The 19,795-nt window shown below is 43.1% G+C and overlaps 1 protein-coding gene across 2 annotated transcripts in view; it reads left to right on the forward strand.

Annotated features, from left to right (window-relative positions):
• The first annotated feature begins 14,122 nt into the window (after positions 1 to 14,122).
• The window catches only part of LDB1 (LIM domain binding 1), a 62,819-nt gene continuing 57,146 nt past the window's right edge, over positions 14,123 to 19,795 (forward strand). The window contains exon 1 of one of the 2 annotated variants that reach the window (XM_077349464.1): positions 14,123 to 14,543. In XM_077349464.1, coding sequence (XP_077205579.1) covers positions 14,519 to 14,543 — 25 coding nt within the window. In that variant the 5' untranslated portion in view covers positions 14,123 to 14,518. The remainder of the gene's footprint in view (positions 14,544 to 19,795) is intronic. The other variant, XM_077349463.1, reaches the window with a different exon arrangement.

Raw genomic sequence — 19,795 nt, forward strand, 5'->3', positions numbered from 1 at the left:
AATCCCCTAGAATTCAGTGTACTTTACAAAGAGAAACCCTCTTTGAAATACGTTCCACCATATTCAGTCAGGCTTGCCTTAGGACTGATCAGAATTGCACTGTTGGGCTATGAAAAGTGGCTTAGTAAAACTGAGCTTTAAGTCATTTCTGCCTAAAGTTTAATCGATATGGCTAATTTCCCCTGGCAATTTTATATCCGGCCTTGCTTTAATGTGCAGGCGAAAGCAGCCCTGAACAGCGACGCTCAGAAATCCAGCTCGGACTAGTAGTCTTTTTGTAATGCATATAGAGCGCAATAATTAATCCGTTTAATTTCTACCTTAGAATACCAGATGTTACAATGCACGCAACCACGTAAAAAAGGAACGCATCTTGCAGCTGCACCAGCTACCGCTTCTTGATCCCGGGCAGCCCCGCCCATTCCGAGAGGAGCTGACATCATTCGGCCCCGCCTCTTTGTGGCCTCATTTTCCCGCGGTTGGAGGCCGGAAGTTTCCGCCCACATGATCTGCTTCTTGTCTACTTGGCTTTTCTGTAGACTGCTGCGTGGTGACTCAGGCTCGGCTGTAGCGCTGTCAAGAAGGAACAAGTCAGAGGCCCGTGCAACAGTCAGGCGACCAGAGAACGAGGCTGGCCAAGCGCCATTTCTCGACCCTGCCTAGTCCGGCTGCGGCCGCTTGGTGCGATGCTCCATTTCTAGGAGGGAGACGCGTTAGTGGTCCTACGCGCGTTGCAGCTGGCTTACTCCAAGTAAGGGTTCATAGGGCTACAGTTCACATAGTAACAAAATATGGCATAACGTTCTGTGCAGTTCAGTAAGCCAGTCATGTTTTGTGTCATCCTGCTATGTGGAATCTCAAATATTAATGGACTTTTATGATTATTAGTGTTACATTAATATTAAATGAATATCATATTAATGTTATGGTTACCTATGTTACGGATTGTTTCTTGTATTGTTTTCTACATTTTATGTAAACTGTCCTGAGCCTCTGGGGAGGCGGTATATATACATATAATAAATAAAAATAAATAATAAATAACATTCTGACTCTTCTGTTTATTTTTGCTCCTAGAGACATAGCACGACTAGCCATCTGAGACTGTTAAGAGTCTATTATTTCCAACAGCAGCTCCAATTATTTAGAAACTTTTTGGGGATATTGAGGTATCAAGAAAATTTCCTGCCTCTGGGGTCTATCATAATAAAGATCAGACTTTTTGTTTGTACCCTGCCTTTCCATGGTATAGTTGGGTCTTGAACCTGCGTCTACCAGATCCTAGTCTGACACTCTAACCAGTACACAACACTTTTAGGCTTGCTAAATCCACATGGCTAAAATTTGCAATTTACCCCTGTGCACTTGAAATGAACTAAGTAAATTAACGGGGTGGGGATTATGTGAGCAGGCAAATTCTTTGGCCATCTTGGAGAAGCAAAGAAAAGCAGCCAGTATATTATATTGGAAAAATGTTTAGCATCTGAAACAGGGATGAGATTTCGCCCCAACTAAAATTATAAATACATGTGGGAAAGTTATGCGTATCTATGGAATAAATGGTCTCAAAACGCATTATATAACTGTCTTGATTTTTTAAAGACTGAGTCTGATCAGTGCTGGGTTGGGAAGCCTGCTAGAACCTTATATGTACCCTAAAACTTGAGTTGCGTGGAGTATTAATGTTGTTGTTAGGTGCAAAGTCGTGTCTGACCCATCACGACCCCATGGACAATGATCCTCCAGGCCTTCCTGTCCTCTACCATTCCCCGGAGTCCATTTAAGTTTGCACTGACTGCTTCAGTGACTCCATCCAGCCACCTCATTCTCCGTCGTCCCCTTCTTCTTTTGCCCTCAATCACTCCCAGCATTAGGCTCTTCTCCAGGGAGTCCTTCCTTCTCATGAGGTGGCCAAAATATTTGAGTTTCATCTTCAGGATCTGGCTTTCTAAGGAGCAGTCCGGGCTGATCTCCTCTAGGACTGACCGGTTTGTTCACCTTGCAGTCCATGGGACTCGCAAGAGTCTACTCCAGCACCAGAGTTCAAAAGCCTCAATTCTTTGACGCTCGGCCTTCCTTATGGTCCAACTTTCACAGCCATACATTACAACTGGGAAGACCATAGCCTTGACCAAACACACTTTTGTTGGCAGGGTGATGTCTCTGCTTTTTAGGATGCTGTCTAGATTTGCCATAGCTTTCCTCACCAGGAGCAAGCATCTTTTAATTTATTTGCTGCAGTCCCCATCTGCAGTGAACTGGGAGCCCAGGAAAATAAAATCTATCACTATCTCAATTTCTTCCCCATCTATTTATGTAACAAATGCATTATTTTACCAAATTTAAACCACCTTATAGGACAGATAGATTGCACTATTTATTACCTCATTTCTTGGAAGCCTGCCTTGTTACTATCGGGCTCTAGAGTACCAGCTAGAGATGATGGGGAGAACCATGGAAAGACTTGGTTGCTAACTGGGGATTAGATCCAGTTGTCCTGAAAACAATATATTTGCCATTCTGGGCAAAGATGATCCCTCTTTGTAGCGGGAAGAGTAGATGCCATTCTGTTGGACTGGATATTGCAGACCTTTTTTTTAATTTAGCTGTCAAGTCAGCTGGCTTATGGCAGCCCCACAGGGTTTTCAAGGCAAGAGATGTTCAGACATAGTTTGCCATTGCCTTCCTCTCCCTAGCAACCGCAGTGGTCTCTTGTCCAAATACTAACGAGGGACAATCTTGCTTAGCTTCTTAGATCGAACAAATTGGCCTAGCCTGGGCTAGCCAGATCAGGGCAGCAAACCGAGGAATAGAATCCAGTTGTCCTGAAGGCAACAGATTTGCCATAATGCACAAACAGTATCCCTCTTTATGAAAGGAAAAATAGAAACCTTCTTACTGGACTGAGTATAGCCAATTTTATTATCATGGCCATAGTGCATTCTTTGGGGAGCACCCTCTGCTCTGAGCAACAATATAAGCTGCATTGTCCAGTGGCTTTATTGGCAAGACAAAGTGCCCCCAAAAGAGCTTGCAGCTTTGATCTGTGTGGCTCACCCCCTCAGACTGTTGCTGTCTGGGAGGAACATAAGTTATACCAGATGTATTTTCCAGGTCAATCTGTAGGTGGCACACCTGTGCTTTTCTGCCCTTATAGGGCTGAGGAGCTGATTACTGGTTTTGGGCATGATGAAAGATGTTTTAAGGTACTACATTGCCATAGGGAATTAGTTGGTTTTTATTAGAGAGGCATCACTAAATACTTCCCAAATGATCAAGAAGTGAAAAATTCCTTTTGTGTGTTCTCTGCCTCTGATTTCTACTATTTATGCACAAAAATACCCGATCTTCTGACGTTCTATTTGGGAAGTTACCGGAAGAGGTGTGTGGATCAGTTGCACAGCTATGACAATAAAATCAGAGTCCAGTAGCACCTTTAAGACCAACAAAGATTTAATTAAGGCGTGAGCTTTCAAGTGCAAGCACCCTTCGTCAGACTATGATCTTCTTACATGACAGGGAATATATAGCAAAAATCAGTTCTGTTACATCTGTGTCACAACCAGATACAGCCAATGATAATCCTTTGTCAAAACAGCCAATGAATCCCCTCGAATTCAGTGTACTTTACAAAGAGAAACCAAAGTGTTGCTGGTAGAGAGATCATAGGCTATCACCTCTCCATATGTTACTTGCTCCATACAGCTATGACAAGACTTTCTAAATAAGTAAGCCGATGTCATAATTATTATTTCCTCACCTAATGTTTCACAGCATAAATATAATCATTAATGACAAATATTGGTCAATACCAGAAATGTGGGAAAGGAAGAGGAGGAGGAGGAGGAGGAGACAGCGGCAGCGGCTCAAAGCAGCTTACAATCACTTTCCTCTCCCCACAACAGACACCCTGTGAGGTGGGTGAGGCTGAGAGAGCCCTGATATCACTGCTCGGTCAGGACAGTTTTATCTGTGCCCTGGTGAGCCCAAGGTCACCCAACTGGATGTGGGGGAGTGCAGAATCGAACCCAGCATGCCAGATTAGAAGTCCACACTCCTAACCACCACACCAAATGCAAAATTATAATTGAGGATTCACATGTCAGGAGATATTGTGTCATTGAAATAATTCTCTGGCCTATTATCCCCCACTGACAGTGAAGGTATGCCTCTGGAGTATATAATTTTTTAAGATGTGAACCAGTCTGAGCTGTTGGGTCATGGCACTATTTCACTGTTCTCCCAACCTGGCATTATTATTAAACTGTAAATCTGCTCATCCAATACCCAACTCTACAAAAGCAAGGTGTCAGATGAAGGTTCGAATCCCCACTCTGCCATGGAACCTTGCTTGATGACCTTGGCCCAGCCAGCCACATGCTCACAGCCTAACCTTCCCCATAGGGTTGTTGTGAGGATAGAACAGTGAACAATCAAAGCCACTTTGGGTCCCCACTGGGAGAAAAATGGGGCATAAATGAAATAAATTGCTGCACTCATGTTTTAGCTAACTGTCTAGAAACTCCACGCTCTCAAACTCAAATGGCACTTATTCTTAATAGTGTTATAGTCAGTACAATTTAAAAAAAAAAACTAACTTACCATATAAAGAGGTTAAAGGGTAGGACGTTACAACTGATAGGAAGAATCAATCAGAACATTAATGTGAAGTCCATCCACACCACTGAAATTGTATTTCTATTCCATCACAATAGAAACAAAATTGTGACAAATTGGCTGCTGGAAATACCGTAACTGAAAGCATAACAGGGGAAGAACAAAAGAACTGCTTTTGTAACCACATCATCTGGAACCTCATGATAACTGAACCTATGATTGGCAGCTGCACTCCAACTGGCTTCAGACAGCCCCTTTCTACTCTTGAGACAATATCCTGCAATCCAGTAAAGTATTGTCTTTCTTCTTCTCTCCTCCAACATACATTTTGTGGACAACGTGTGTAGCCATTAGGTTTACTGAAATTACTGTGGAATGGGCACTAAGAAAATTAAAGCATATTCTAAGATACTTGAACTGTGGGGTAGATATGACCAAATTAAGTATTAGGATCACTGCTGTTTGGAGAAAGTTGGCTTTCTTACCTTTAATGGCAATTTCTTATCTCATGCCTCCTCACGCATTAGCTCTGTACCTTTTGGTGTTGATAGCAGAACAATATCATCCGGATCAGGGAATGGATAGCCTTGTTATGGAAGAACTGCTCTGCTCAGATATTTTAAAAGACCTAGTTAAAGTCCACTCCAGTACAGGACAGGAGGAGCATTCAAAGGGAGGGGAACTTTTATGCTTTTTGTCTACCTGTGACAAACAGTTGGATGATGCTGCCTCTGATTTTTCAGATTCTAAGCTGGGTGGGATACCAATAGATTTGCTAAATACATACAAGGGGGCAAAGTGCTACCCGTTATTTTCAGTGGTGTGTCCAGGGCATATTTACAATAGCACCTCAGTATCAGTAGGTACATAAAGTCAAGGCTTTACCATGATATTGAAAGAGCAATGGTCAGAAGCTAGAAGAATAGATCCCTTCCCTGACTTTCATACATGTTGGGAAGGCATTACACCTATGGATAACTTGGGATAAGGAAATTAAGGTCCAGCACACATATTAGTTTCTCTTCTCTTGACCTCAGCTTGGAAGCTCCCTTTCTGGCTAGGCATTTCAATTAGTGTTCAGTACCAATAAAAAAAAAACTGTATAACAAAGGGTGTTGCTTCAGACCGATACAGTTACACACATGAATCTATAAGTCTACATAATAATGTTCCAATAATAAATTACTTGGATTAAATTGTGTGTTAACATTAAAAGAAATATCAAAGGCAATGGGTGAAGATGATTATAGATTTTTCCATTTGGTTTCAGGCCTGGTAATGGGAAAAAATGATCACCCTGGTGGATGACCTATGCTGGGAGATGGAGGGCGGGTGCAACCCTCTTGATTCTGAACTCTCTGGCTTCGATTGTGGTATCTTTCTGAACAGTCTTTTGGGGTTAGGATTAGAAAGCACTGTCCTGTGGTGGTTTGAGTACTAAAAGGAAGGAAGGCTTAAGCGAATGATGCTGCTAGTCAGCTCCTTGACCCCTGACTTCCAGAGTCCTAGAAGGCTCCATCTTGTCTTCAGTGCTTTTAAGCATGTTCATAAAGTCTCTGGAAGAGGTCATCTAGAGATTCCGGCTGGGTTCTCAACAACATGTGGATGACACTCAACTCTAAAACTTCCAGCCAATCCCAGAGAGGCTGTGAAACTGAGGCCTGGGTGCAGTTTTGGGATGGATGAGGAATAACACTGAAACTTAATCCTAACAAAATGGAGATGCTACTGGTGGGAGAGGGTTTGATTCAGGAATCGAGATATCTCTTGTTCTGGTTAGGTGGCATTGCTCTCGGCCTAAAGGAGGTGGTTTGTAGTGCCCTATCTGACCCTGAAAAACCCAGCCACAGTTATCCTTGTAACTATCACATTCCAATTAGAAGAACTGTTTTTTATACCCCACTTCTCACTACCTGAATCAGCTTCCCTTCTTCTCTCCATAACAGATATCCTGTGAGGTAGGTGAGGCTGAGAGAGCCCTCACATTACTGCTCTGTAAGAACAACATTATCAGGACTGTGACAAACCCAAGTTCATCTACCTGGTTGCATGTGGAGGAGCAAGAAATCAAACCCAGCTCACCAGATTGGAAGCTGCTGCTCTTAACCACTACATCAATTAGATTACTGTAACTTGCTCTATGCGGGTCTACCCTTGGCCTTGTCCCGGAGACTACAGCTGGTACAAAATGCAGCTGCTCAAGTTCTTACCAGGACCCCATGGAGGGCCTATATAATCTACCCTCCAGAAATTGCATTAATTGCTGGTTGAATTCCAGATCACGTTCAAGGTGTTGGTTTTAACCTTTAAGGCCATATACGGTCTTGGCCCTGCATATCTAAGAGACCGCCTCTCCCAGTATACCCTCAGAAGGACCTTGAAGTCATCCAACATTAACATGTTCTGTTAAGTAGTTGTTCCACTGCATTCTGAACCAGTTGAAGCTTCCTACCCTATACAAGGGTAGCCCTGTACAGAGCAAGTTGCAATGGACTAGTCTGGAGATTAATGTTGCATGGGTCACTGTGGCTAAGTCAGATGCTGATAGATACGGCGCTAGTTGTGTGTAGATGGTAGAACAACTGGCGGGCTGTGTTCATGACCTGGGAGCTTTGTATTTACTGTATGCAATTTCATCAGTACAACAGTATATGATGTAGTTTTTACAACTGACTGTTTCTATATGGTTACATGAGTAAGTAAACTTTCTTGTAATTTAGTGGATTCCATTAATTTATGTTCTGTTTTATGTGCATGCTTATGCATCCTGAATATTTTGGATATCACTTTATTTCCCCTTCTTTCTGTTTTTTTTTTTTTTTGGACCAGATGCCCAAGGAGAAAATAATTTATCTCCGTCATTTAATAGTTTATTTTATTTAGCAGGTTTCAAGATAAAGCAAAATGCAAATGTTGTAGATAAGACTAGAGATTCAACTCTTGATGGTACCCCTCCTTGTTAAAAGTTGTCTTCCCCTGTATGGCTTCAGCCTCTGTTGCATCATGATCTAAGGTGGAAGAACCAAGACTCCATTCCAACCCTTTGATTTTATTCCTTGTTATTTTTCACACTCCTTCATAGCTTATCATAAGAAGATATATTTTTGCTATGAAAGTCGTAGTGTCATAATAATTCTCACCTTTGTCAATATGAGCACCATATGTTCATGTGCCAGTCATGGGTTTAGTCTGTAGACAATTTTCACAGTTTCAATGGTAAAGAAAAGTACTAGAGATTCTGAATGCATGTTTGACTATCTAACACCACTTTAAGGAATCTAAAAGGAAGTACATTAATTCCTCAGGTACATTCTGAATTAATGGCCTTCCAAGTTTAAGTGCTCCATACATATTAAGCCCTTGTTGCTAGGTAAAACTGACTTTATTATGGAGGCTGAGCATTCCTAAGAGGGTTGCATTACTTCTCCCCTTGTGCTAGTGTTTGCTGCAGGAAATTCTTCAAGAATATAAATTTATTTATTTACTTTATTTACAGTCTTCCTTTCTTGTTGAAACACAGAGCAGGTTACAAAATTAGAAAAGATGCAGCAAAACAGAATAATAAGCAATGCAAGAAATTGCCAAGCATTTCTTCACAGACATTAAAATGACAAATCTATACATTAAAAACTAACCCCCCGAGTGGTTGATCCTATCTCAATTTGATTCGTATTCCAACTATGTAATCTGGCAAAAATATCATATTTAAGAGGTATGTTTAAAAAAATCAATTTGAATTTCTGGCATCTCATTGTGGGAGACAAGGAAAGCCCTATAAGGATAACCCCTGAACATCATATTAATTTAACAGATGGTAATACTACAGCAAGATGGTCTATTCTGATATGCTGGATGAACTCATCTCTGAAAATCTCATATTATTACTTACTGCTAACGCCTATCCGCACTGCACTTGTTATCAGTTCATACTCAAAGCATCTCCCTGATTTTTTTTTTAATTGGTAAGATGGCTAGAAAACTCCCCACTGGATCCCTCAACAAACAATGGCCTACTATGTCTATTAACAGAATTCTGTAGGGCTCTAATCAACAGACCTCATGTTTGCCTCACTGCACGGAATGCCAAATCAAACCATTTTTTTCTCTTTTGATGCAAAAAATATCTTAAAGTCATCCAAGTCATCCAACATGTTCTGTTAAGTAGTTGTTCCACTGCATTCTGAACCAGTTGAAGCTTCCTTCCCTATACAAAGGTAGCCCTGTATAGAGCAAGTTGTAATAGACTAGTCTGGAGATGAATGTTGCATGGGTCACTGTGGCTAAGTCAGATGCTGATAGATACGGCGCTAGTTGCCGCACCTGGTGTAGATGGTAGAACAACTTTTGGAGGGACATCTGGCAAATTGTACTTATGTTGAAATAAAAAAATATATATTACAATACTATTTTTGCATTCTATGTGTTCTATGAAATGTTTTGTTGCTCCATATAGACCAAATTTTTAATCAAGAATCCCCTTGGTCAATGGTGTCCCGCTTTACCAATGTTAAAATCTGGTCACCTTAAGATGGATGGGGAATGTAACTAGTCTCTTTTAATTATTTCTTTTCACAACTGGGAAAGTATCTGCTATTAATTACAAGCATAGAGAGTTTTATTTATCCAATGTTTTTGTGACCTACAACTGAACTCAAAAGTAGTGATTAGCTGTTTTCTATATATCCTTGTTCCATTTTGCTTTGAATAAATATTTGTTGGTCTTAAAGGTACTATTCGACTCAATTTTTGTTGTGCTACTTCAGCCCCACATGACTACCCACTTGAATCTATCCTTATGTTGATTGTCTGTGAGAGATAGATGATTTTTCAGGTTGACAGGTTCTAGGCTTTGTAGGCTATCTATAAATTTGGCAAGTACATACAAAGGACAAAGTTATATCTTTTATTTCTCAGGAAACTATGGAGTAAAAGACCAGTTTGGTGTAACGGTTAGAAGCGTAGATTTCTAATCTGGCTAGCCATGTTTGATTCCATGCTCCCCCACATGCAACCAGCTGGGTGACCTTGGCCACAGCACTGATAGAGCTGTTCTGACCAAGCAGTAATATCAGGGCTCTCTCAGTCTCACCTACCTCACAAGGTGTCTGTTGTGGGGAGAGGAAAGGGACGGCAATTGTAAGCCACTTTGAGACTCCTCTAGGTAGAGAAAAGCAGCATATAAGAACCTCTTCTTCTGGTGGATCTCGCCAAGATGGCTAAATTGACACTAGGTGTTAATGGAAAAACTGAAGAAGTTTTTCAAGAACAATGGGATCCTTATTTGAACTATTTAAGAAAGTAAAATATACTGGGAAAGTCGGGGGGGTTTACTATTCTAATATGTTTAGAATCTAAACTATAGCTTTATTAATGTTTATTTTATGAATCTACTTTGTTTCTACCTTTATGGAAAATAAAAATCTTATTTAAAAAAGGAACCTCTTCTTCTGAAAAATGTCAATTTTTCATCTTTTGATCATCACATTTTCAGTTTCTTACTTTGATACACAGTCCTGGGGTTATTCAAATATACTGTAAGTAATGGAATTTGTCCTCCCCTAAAGAACAATGTGATAAATAAAATTAATGGAAAACAAAATACAAAATTATTCTATTTTCTGAAAGCTGAACTATTTCAGGTGAATGCCATAATCGAATATATTTGTGTTTAACAAGTATTTGCTGTTGTTTACCATCCTCATAAGTAAGAAATGAGCCCTGGAGGCATTTACAATCAGACATTGATTCAAATCAATCATAAATCAAGCAGTAATTATTATATAAAACAATGTGAACTGTATTTTTGCAATTCCTTATTAAGCCTTTACATGGAGCTGTTATAATGGAACTGAGGAGAAAAAACACAAAGAGGAAAAACAATACTATTTTAATAATGGTATTATACATCATTTTTTAGGAGATGTAATAAGGTTATATGACTGATTTTCATGTTAAAAAGATAGCTAAGGATTTCTCCTATTGTGAAGAGACTGGAAATTATTTCTTAATTTATATGCAATGCTAAGTATATGTAAAGGTCCTGGGGGGAGGGAGAGGCCATCAGCAGAGTTCTTCCATACCCCCAATCTAGCGCCTGTTGTATTCCTGAATGCAATGGGCTCGGCCCCTAGTAAATCTATATATACCAATAGATTCAACAGGGCTTCATAAGAAGAGCCCTGCTGGACCAGAACACTGTTTCATCTTATTAATCATTTTGTCTCACACAGTGGCCAACTAGTTCTTCTGGAGGTCCAACAACAGGCCATAGAGGCTGAGGTCTTCCCCTGATATTGCCTCCTGGCTCTGGGATTTAGCGGTTTAGTGCCTCTGAATGTGGAAGCTCCTTTTAGTTACCATGGCTAATCGCCACTGATAGACGTATCCTCCACTTACCTAATCCCCTTGTAAAACTCTCTATGCTTGTAGCCATAATTACTTCCACATTTTAATTACACACTCGCTGTATAAATAAGTATTCTCTTTTGTCCATCTTGAATCTACTGCCCATCAGCTTAATTGGATGCCCTGAAGTTCTAGTATTCTGGGAGAAGTGTGTTTAGGACTTCAACATAAAATCCAATAATGTGTTGGCTCTTGATTTGGTGGGTTTTACCTCAGCCTAGGATTTAGTTGGCCCAGTGTGATTGTCCTTGTCTGTGGATTTTGTTTAGTTTCTTACTTTAAATTAAGACATAAGGAAGGAAATAAGGAGAGTAAGAAGAGGAAAAGGGAGGGGAGGGGAAGAAAGACGTGTAATCCATCAATAGATGATTCCACAATGCAGGGTTAGGTTAAACAGTGAGCATCTGGTCTGAAATTTGTTTTATTATGCTTGGTTTATGCTGCTTATCGATGAACTGTAAATCAATGTATCTGAAAGGAGCATTATAGTACAGGTAGATACAGCCTTGGCATAGAAACAGGTTACTGTGTTTAATTTCTAAGCAGAGGTTTCTGAGGCTCAAACCTGTCTGAAGGCCAAATGGTGAGGGTCAGAATCCTTGCCTCTAGTGCAGGGCTAGTCAAACTCTGGCTCTCCAGATGTCCATGGACTACAATTCCCATGAGCTCCTGCCAGTATTTGCTGGCAGGGGCTGATGGGAATTGTAGTCCATGGACATCTGGAGGGCCACAGTTTGACTACCCCTGCGTTGTGTCACAGGTGAAGGAACAGGCTAATGGTCACAAACTGCAGGTTCTCTGTAATATTATTTAATATGTACCAATATTAAGTTCTAGTTTTGAAATTATATTATGGGGCTTTGTCCTTGTTGAAATTATGGGCTATTTTAAGACCTGAATTTATGGAGCGATACTCACATCAAGTATACAGATGGCCAAGAGGTGGAATGCAAACATAATTCTTCACATAACTAACATTAAAAGCAAATTAATATTGATTAAAAGCCAGTCCAACTTAAAATGTTCTCAATAAATTGAAAAACTGGATTGAAAACTGCAGCACAAAACTCAGTAAGAATGCTTGTAAATACAGCACAGGGGATCATTGGCTGGATTACAGCTCTATTTGCATGGGGTGGGGGATCCCATAGATTACAGATGGCTGCAAACTGATTGACAGTAGGCACTAATGTAACTCCATCATAAATACCTGAAAGCCATTTTGTGTTGCTTTGGAAGAAACACTGTATCCAAGACCCAATCTGCTCAATGACTCGGCCTCATCAGAAAAATGTGACCAGTTCTACTAGATTGTGGGTAATATGCAAAGAAACTAAATGTCTGCAAAACAGCATTAAAAAAATGTGACTGGGGATTATGACAACCGGGACCACTTCCCTTCCTCAGAGGAAAGATTTTCCCTCCCTTTTTTTACTGGCGGAACTGTCCTAGTAATGTGTCTTCTTCTTTGCTGAAGGACTCTAGCAGTCGCACGCTGTCACAGTATAATATTTTGGCTGTTGGCTCAACTCAGGAATCTGAAGGAAGGATCATAAACCCACTTTAACAAACAACTTAAATGGCACTGGAGACATTTTGAAATTCAAAAATAAGAAAATATTGTATTTAAAACAGAGGGGGAAAGTCAGGTAAAATCACAGGCTGAAATTTCTGAGGTAAAATCAGTACATACACAGAGTTTAGTTCTTATGCTTCAGGCTAATGAGAAACTTTTTGCAGTGACTCAATCTTTATGTTGAAAGGCTTTTGTTCCAGTAGTTTCACCAAACACTATCTTCAAGTATTATTTAACTGTTTCTGGTTTCCAGAAGGCTGGTGCACTATTTCCACTACCCAAACCCCTTCTCTTGAAATATATTTGTCTTGAGTTTTCAACTGACTCTCAAGATCTCTAATGGCAGTTTCTACCCACACCAGACCACACTTTTCAGCACTATAACCCCCTGTTTGACTGGATATGGAAATTCTTCTCTCACTAGATCTATTCCCTTTCTTTGGGTTGAGTGGGGGGGTCTCTGTCAAACTACCCACTCATCCTTGCCAACTCTTCCTACTTCTCAGCATTCAGCAGATGCTAACAAATCAGGTCTCTTGGAGCAGCCTGTCTTTCAAGGGTCTCTAGCTCCTTACCTGTTTGTACTGCATTTCTAAGCTTTTAAAAGCTCAGTCTGTCACAAAGATATGTACAGCATAGATGGTGAAAATCTCACTGGATAGCATGTCTTTACCTTGCTGTGGAGGGGAAAAAAAGAGAAAAGTGATCCTGCTGGGGTCTCCTGAGCCCTGGAATGAAGGAGGATGTTACTAAATAAGGAGAAAGTTCTCATTTCAGAATGAAGCATCCAAGGAATGTTTATAACTAGTGGGAAGAGGTTGCTCTTTAAGAAGTGCTTCCTATCTCCAAGATCAATCTCTTTGACATATGGGTAAGATTTTTATTTATGGCAGATAAAAGGAAAGCTCTGGACTCAGCTAGCTTGAATCTGAGCTATGAATGGATACGAAATCCTTGATCCTATGACTCGGTACTAAAGTGCTGTAGAACTATGCTGAAGGCCTTTCCTTCATCAGGGAATACTCTCCCCAGCTTGTCTCCACTACATAAAGTTAACTGGCATGATTCACATGTTAGATAGCAAGCTCCATGGGCAATTAAGTACTCGGTGCAAAGAAAAACAAACGTTTGGGGAAAGTATGGCCCATAGAAAGCTTGGCCCCCCCTGATTCGGATAAAGTAGGAAACCTACCAGGATGCGCAGGGGAGAAGGAGAACAGCTCTTGAAATTCTTTTAAGGTTTTGTGATTTAACCCAAAGCATCTCAAGCGAATGCACACGCGGTCCATGCCTTTGCTCCCTTGCAGACACACGTGTGTGTGCGCGCGCACGTCTACAGACGTGTCAGCACATGTCTCCACACGAGCGCAGGGCGCACACTCGCGCACAATACACACAGGCAAGCGCGCGCCTCCAAACCCCGTCTGTCCCCTCCCCGCGCGAGCCCGCCTGAGGTGGCTGCTCTGGCAGAGATTGGTGTGTTTTTCCCCAACTGCGTCACATGGCTGCCCCTCCCCCCTCCGCCCTCCCCTCCCTTCCCTGTCGCGGCTCGGCTCGGCTCAGGTCACTTTGACAAGCTCGCGCTCGCTCTCCTCCCTCTTCTCCGCGCAATTAGCATATTAATCAGCCCCCGGATCGGATTCGGAGGCGATCGGAGCGCAGCGTCTCCCGCGGCGAGGCCAACGCAGCAACAGCCCAGCCCTGTACGCGCCGACGGGCACCGAGAGCGAGGGAGAGGGAGAAAGAGCAGAATCGGGCTGCCCCGCTTGCTGCGGCTCCTGCGCTTCCCTACGGGGAGGCCCCGCGCTCGGGGGGGCCTCACTCGAGGGCTGGGCCGGGGTCTCTCTCAGGGCGGCGGATGCCAGGGCCCCGCCGAGCGGGCACGTCGCACCTCCCCTGCGCCAGGCCGGGCATGTGAAGATGTCAGTGGGCTGTGCGTGCCCAGGTGAGTCTGAGCGCGCTGCGAAGGGGAAGGATCGGGCTTGCATCCTTCTCGAAGGCCCGGGGGGGGGGGGGAGCGCGTTCCTTCCTGCCCCTGATCGGGCCCCTCTGCAAGTGGAAACAGCCAAGCGGAAAACAGCCCCGCCGCCTCTCGCCCTCCCCCCAAAACACGGCTCAGGGATCCCAGCCAAGCATGAGGCGCAGGAGCCTCGCGTTCAGGCTGTGGGGAGATCTGGGGGTGGGGTGGGATCGGCTTCTCTGCAGGCGCGCGCGTGGCGGCGGGGTATTTTCTTGGGTCCCTATTCGGGTATCGGCTGGCAGAAGAAGTGCCAGGCAGAGGCTGCGGAGGTGCTCAGTGCTGGGGGTACATGTCTGCTAGAGTAACCCTCTGCTGGAGGGAGGGTTTGGGGACCAGCAGTAGGGCACTGTTGATAGAGGCATGCTGGGAATTATAAGATCTGGGCAAGGGCAGCTAAATCAACACAACAGAAAGAAATAGTTGTGAGTGGGGGTTTGTCCTATGTGACAGTTGTTTGTGTATCTCTTATGCATCTATGGAGGGTGCCCCTTGGGGCTTACATTCAGGACTGAGATGTTGAAAATTTAATGGATATTACCCCTTTTCGGTCTGAGAGGAGTGCACGCCACTCCCGTGTATCTGGAGTTCTGATATTTGAAACAGCCCTTCAGGGTGGGTAATTACAATAATTTTAGGAATGACAATTCCCAGGGATGTGTTTGAGGCCAGGAGACTCTAGTTTGTTGAGCATTGGTATCCCCCCCTTTCCCCCAACTTGAAAAGAGGCTACTAGAGTTGATGGTTTGAACTGGCTGGCCTTGTTGAGTGTGTGCAGGAGGAAGCTGGTTTGTATGGGGGATGGGCTGGCATTTTCCAGTCTCTTAAGAAAAAAAACCTGTTGACACATAGTTGTTCTCCTCCCCCCACCCCCATTTCCCCTTTCTCTTGAGTTGTGAGGAAGATAAAGAGTGGTTGGCATTGCTAGGCCAAACAAATTTATGCCAAATGGGTTTCACGTCACCAGTTCTGCTATTTCTAGGCTTCCAGGGTGGGGAAAAATCTCAGTATGTGCAGAAAGACCATTTATTAGTTCAGCTATCTTTCAAATTGTGGATACTCCCCAAAAATATAGTGTACCCCCCAAAAAACCCTCCACCCATGCTTATGGAATGCATCTCCTTGAGCAGCTGCAGCTATGATATGTGAACCTAGAATAGATTGGCCATCCCATTATTGTTGCCTAGTTGATAGATGGGTGAGTGGGAGCTGGCATGGAGGCCCATGGCACCAGTGCAAAGGCCTGTCTGGCTCCAGGATTCTTTACTCTGAGCAGCAGGGAGAGGGTGTGTTTAAGTTGTGGGGTGCAGTGTATACTCAGGACTTCTATTAGGAAGGAGCTGAAGCCAGACAGGATGGCTTGCTCTGGTTTCTCTAGACTGGTGGTAGCCATCTATAAATGCTACAGAGCAGGATCAAAAGGATTCCTAATCCAGTTTTCCTTGACCTGACCTTTCCGACCCGTCTCTTGCCAGGAGTGCTGCTCTTGGCTCCTTTACATCAGTAGCCCTTGACTCAATTAAACATGTCATGATGGCTTCACAGGGCTGTATGCAGCAGGCAAGCCTGGTTTCTCTTGCACAACCAAGTTGTGATATAAAGAGGATTTGTGTTAAATCGTTTCGGTTTACATGCAACCCATTGTTCAGGGACCCAAAACAAAGAGTTGTGAGGGTCAATACTTAAGTCATCAGCAGTGATCCATCTCAATCTGAGAGGAGAGGATTTCCATGGGAGGACAATGGCCTGGGGATATTCCACTTTCCTGCTTCCTATTGCCACAACAGTCTGTGCCCGGTTGACCATGCATAGGGTAAATTCCTTCAGTGAGCTTGGAGTAATAAAGTATCTGCCAGGACACAGCTGCCTTCCAGCTGCTGCTGCCTTCCAACCCCCTGAGTGTCTTATCTCTAAGGCTACTTCATTCTCTGCTACCTGTTGTCTGCATAGACCTACTTCCCTGGCCTTGCAGCAATCTCTGTTTCTAAACAACCCCCTTCCCTTTCCTTCTGCTTCCCTTCCCCCACAACCTCCTCCTCCTCCATCTCCTGCTGGAAGCTGCCAGAGCGGCTGCTGCTTCCTCAAGCAGAAAGTCACGTGCTCTCCCTCCAAAGCCAGGCCAAACATTTAAAGCACCAGGCACAGTGTGGGTTCCTTCTCCTCCTCTTCCCTCCAGGCTTTCCCAGTATTGTAGCCCTGCCTTGGCCCACCCTGCCTGCTGCCCAGCTCACGGGGAGGGGGAGGGCTGGGCACTCCTTGTCCCAAAGAATCTGCAATCAGCATATGCAAAAGGTGCACCGCTTCCTCCTGTGCAGCCTTTCCTCTGGAATTTCACATTAAGGATTGCTCAGAGATGAATGATGATCCTTGCTGTAGGGTAGTTTGATGGTAGTGTTGATACCAGCAGATATCCTGGGCTGCTGGGGTTTTTGAGTGAGGGGGAGATTTGTATTCTAGTTGAACCTGTTATAGGTGTCAAGAGGTCTTGCTAAATCTCACCTTCCCTGGATTGTGGAATATGACAAATGCAGTGTGGTAACTAATGTCTTGTTCCGGAGTTACCATACAAAAGTGTTTACAGTTAAGATCTTGAAGTTGGCCTGCGGTTCAGAAGGTCCCCTGGGAAAACCAAGTCCCCTGTGAGAATGAACGCTAGCTGTTTCCAAGGTTGCAAAGGATAAGAAAGCCGCTAGGATTGTGTGTGTGTGCATGCAAGCCTCTTTCCCCCCCCCCCTGCAACTGTAGATTTCCCCATGATCTTGCTCCCAGAGCCCATGACAGACTGTTTATCGGAATATAGAACAAACAAGCTCTAGTTCTGGCCTCCTGCCAGCTAGAAACATTTAATGAGCCTCATGCCTGGCTGCTCTTATTGGGAGGGGGGGCTGCATTAACTTGGAGGAGTTTCCAGCTGTGGGTGCCTTTGCCTTTAAAGGGGAAGCAGTGGCATTTGTAAGTTACAACAAAAGAGCTACCACTGTGTGTAGTGTAGGTCTGTATTTCTTCAGTTTTGGAGAGAATAAGGCAAGGCTAGTGCCTCTCATTCATCCTGTAGATTGGCAAGATTATGACCCAAGGGCTTTCTGAACATCTTGCCCTGCACTGAGTTCATTCCTTGTGTTTCCCATATCACACTTCCAGATTCCCAGCATTAGGAATTCTTTTGCTACTTAATTTGAAGAAAAAGAAAAAGAAATGATTTAATAAATGAATATGGTGAGGAAAGTCCTGCTGAAGGTATAACTAAGAGGCCGGTGAGGGATGAGCCATCCCAGTGCTACAGTGAGATCTGCAAAGCTGTGTTACGTGGTGTCATTTACCATATATTGAACTGCATGATAAAAGTTCTTATGTGTGCTGAACATTCTTGTACCATCAGAAAACTACAGTAACACATGCAAACAATTGTACTCATTTACCTGTCTAAAAGAGATGCTTCAAAGCTGCTCCTTATGGAATCATTGGTTCAGATTATGAAGCCACTGGCCAACTGTGCCCGGGGAAGGTCCACTTCTTAAAGTTTGGTTTCATAATGACTTGCTGAAAAATCTGGTTTTCTTCCCTTCCCAAGGTTATGTTCTTGAGCCATCTGGAATTGTTTTTCCAAATGCATCCCTTGTCCTTCAGCTTGCTTGCCTGTCAATGTGAAGCTCCTCTGAGTAGTACAGTATAAATATTAGCAGCACATAGATTATAGGGGTGCACCAGGATTTTGTTTAAATGACTTTTTGGAGATATCCTGTGTTCTTGGCCCATAACTCCTGCAGACTCCATGCAAATGTGCATAACTTTGAAGGATATGGTTGGTTTATTTGATTCAGGCCATGCCTTTGAACTTTCTTCCACTAGCTGGGTCAGGAGCACGTGGAGATGTTGGACCTAACTCCTGTATGACAAAAAGCTTTTTTTCTTTCCAGGTCTATTTGACTACAAATCTTCTATTCTTCTCTTTTCAAGAGATATTCAGCCTGAGTTTTCAAATGAGCCTCTTCTTTTTATACCAGTTATTATGCTCATTTATTACCGGATAACATTCCTTCTGAACCACTGTGTCCCTGCATTTTCAGTATTGTCCCCCCCCCCACACACACACACATACTAGTTTTGGTACAAGCCTGTCACATGTGGGCTAACAAAAGTGCTTTTGTGTCACTTGGTGCAAATAAATGGTTTATGATGCAGTCGGGAAGTCCAGCCTTTCTGCATTGCTTGCTCTGTGTGCCCACTGCCATTACCTGTCACAAAACATTTTGCCTTCTACCACTAATTGTTTACCATCCAGATTTTACTGCTTTTGGTTTATTTTATGATGATCATGTTTTAAATTTTATCAGTGAATATGTACATGCACCATAAGAAAGAGTTTGCGTTTAATTCTTTTAAAAATCCATTCCAGTTTTTTTAATCTGGAGAATACAGACTGCCTATCTGTATTCCACCAAAGACCACCTACCTGTAAGGTGCTACTTCATCTACCACTGCTGGGAGGAGAGACATTGTGGGATAACAGGGGAAATAGCCGCAGTGTGTAACCACAGTAATAAAACTGTTTCCAGTTGTTTGCAGAGCTATAGTGTCTCAGCAGCCCACAAGGGCCTCGTGTGGTCACTCCAGGGCTCTGCTGTGTCCTCGCTAAGTCAAACTTGGACAACTTATTGGTAGGTGCCTCATTTTGTAAGTAATTTGCTTGATGCTGCCTTTGAAGTCAGAGGTGCAGTTCTCCCCCTCCTGGCCTTTCACAACCAATGTTGCAGCTGCCAGACACTCTCCTGCTAATCTCTGAAGGAGCCATCACAGCAGAAAGTTGGAACCAGGAATGTAAGGCCATCTGGTCCAATAACCTTCTGGAGCCAGTCAACCTGGGTGTATTCCTTGAAGGCAATGCAAATTCTAAATTGTGGCAAATATTGCCTCAGAGTTTATTACCTGCCCTGAGCCATTTGAATGGGATAAAATAGAAATCCCATCTAATTAAATAAGGCTAGACTATGCATGCTTTGTTAATGTTTTCACGTGATTCAGAATATGTGTAAGGCAGGAAGTGAATGCAAAAGATGCAGGCTGTGAAATCCTTTGAGTCAGGAGGATAAGAGACAGAAAAAGTTGCTGTGTAGTACTCCAAAGGTCTCATGTCCACACCACTGAAACCAGAAGCCAGGATTCTTTTTGTTTTGAGGACA

This window comes from Paroedura picta, chromosome 8 (assembly GCF_049243985.1).
Source record: "Paroedura picta isolate Pp20150507F chromosome 8, Ppicta_v3.0, whole genome shotgun sequence".
NCBI classification, from domain to species: domain Eukaryota; kingdom Metazoa; phylum Chordata; class Lepidosauria; order Squamata; family Gekkonidae; genus Paroedura; species Paroedura picta.